The sequence below is a fragment of the Barbus barbus genome, assembly GCF_936440315.1.
Source record: "Barbus barbus genome assembly, chromosome: 34".
In the NCBI taxonomy this organism is placed as follows: domain Eukaryota; kingdom Metazoa; phylum Chordata; class Actinopteri; order Cypriniformes; family Cyprinidae; genus Barbus; species Barbus barbus.
The window spans coordinates 24315612-24317503 of NC_136762.1; the positions used below are offsets into that span (position 1 = coordinate 24315612).

Sequence of the window (1892 nt, forward strand, 5' to 3'; positions counted from 1 at the left end):
CAAATTAAATGGATTTAAAAACATATATTACTTGCTGAAAAGATGAGAATGATGATAATGTTTTGCTCCTAATCTTTGGATTGTTCCTATGTACCCAACTGTAATAAAACAGGATTGTTATCTTTGTACCTCTTTTACCTGGGTCATCCTATTTTAAGTGTGAACACACCTGTTAGCAGGAAGGATCTAATCTTAAAGGTGCAAGCACACTGTTTCCATTTCTTTGAATTTACTTTTATTAATTTTCATAGAAATGCCCATTTCATAGAAAAAAAAATATTACAGTGTATCTATTTAATCCATTTATTACAGTGTTTATTACATGTAAACATGGTTAGTAAATCAAGAGTGGTTTAACAAAAGTTTTCTTATTTACTAACAAGGTGTTTATCTGAAACTCATAGTTGAATGGACTTAAATTTCTCAGAGTGCCGATTAACATGGTGTATTTGGTTACGATCGGTTTCTGACTACTTATAGAACTACAAACATTTCTGTTTCATTAGCTGTGATTACTAGGTAGACAAAGTGTCAAATTTAAAGACTGCCCAGACACTCAAATCTTTATCGTTGAAACCTTTTCAATGGCAATTCTATTAATATTTGTTTTGAACATCTTCAATAAAGCATTCCTTATTTCTTTTGTCCGCACACCATAAATGATTGGATTGACACTTGCAGGAAATACTATATACATCACACCCAGAAAGGTATTAACATCAACTGGGATTGGAATGTTAAGATTTCGAGAGAGAAAGGTAATGCTACCGACAAAGTAAAAACACATCATAACCATTAAGTGTGTACCACAGGTATGAAATGCTTTCCAACGATCCTCTCCGGCTGCAGCCCCCAACACGACATGCAAGATTTTTACATAGGAGAAGAAAATAACAGATATGTCAATTCCCACAAAACAGATAATCACAACCAATCCCATTGCATTATTTTTGCTTATTGAATCACAGGCCAAGCTAACAAGAGCCATGTGGTCACAGTAGCAATGATGGATAACATTAGACTCACAAAAAGACAAAGGTGCAGCCAAAGAGACCAGTGCAAACATTATAGTGCCGCTCCTGATCAGTGTGAAAAGAAGCACTTTCAAAAACATGGATGAGTTCATGATTTCAGTGTAATGTAATGGCTTGCAAATGGCCACAAAGCGATCTAAAGCCATAGCTAAAAGTATGGTCGATTCTACAGAAGAAAAGAAATGAGTAACAAACATTTGTGTCAAACATCCGGTTAAAGATATCTCATTCAAGTCAAAGAGGAAACCGAGAAGCATTGCTGGGATAATGGCAGTGGGTACAATGATGTCGACAACCGCCAAAGCAGACACTAGTATGTACATAGGACTGTGAAGACTTTCGGTATTTCTGATCACAGAAAGTAACAAAGAATTCCCCACCACAACCAAAACGTAACTTAGAAAAAATGGCAGGAAAAGCAGACGTCTGTATTTGTAGATCTCTGGAAATCCCATAAATAAGAATTTTGTATGTGAGATGTTTGCTCCTTGGAGTTCCTCAATCATGGCACTCTGAATGTGGTGACAGCAACCTATTTCATAGGGTAAGTACAAAATGATTATTATTTATCAGGTAATTAAATACATAACAAATACATGTTTGTGGTGAGCCATATAATTCAGCAACACATCATGAACTCTATATTACATGTTCGTTGTCACACATTTCACTAAATTGTTGACATGGAAACTAGACACAATTACTTGAAATTACAGCAAATGTATCATCTATGAAATATCTATCAACTGTCTGGTGCATTTTAAAGTCTTTTCTAGAACCATATACTTGTTGGCACTTAACATCTTTGTACCCAAGCTTTTTCTCATCATAGCTGCACAGGCATTAACTACAACAATG

General features: G+C 35.1%; 1 protein-coding gene across 1 annotated transcript; it reads right to left on the reverse strand.

Annotated features, from left to right (window-relative positions):
- Positions 1-556: 556 nt before the first annotated feature.
- LOC306854133 (olfactory receptor 52K2-like) lies at positions 557-1540 on the reverse strand (the record flags this gene model as incomplete). Its single annotated transcript, XM_079391959.1, has 1 exon — positions 557-1540. The coding sequence occupies one exon, from the start codon at positions 1538-1540 to the stop codon at positions 557-559; it is 984 nt and encodes a 327-aa protein (XP_079248085.1).
- Positions 1541-1892: the final 352 nt, after the last annotated feature.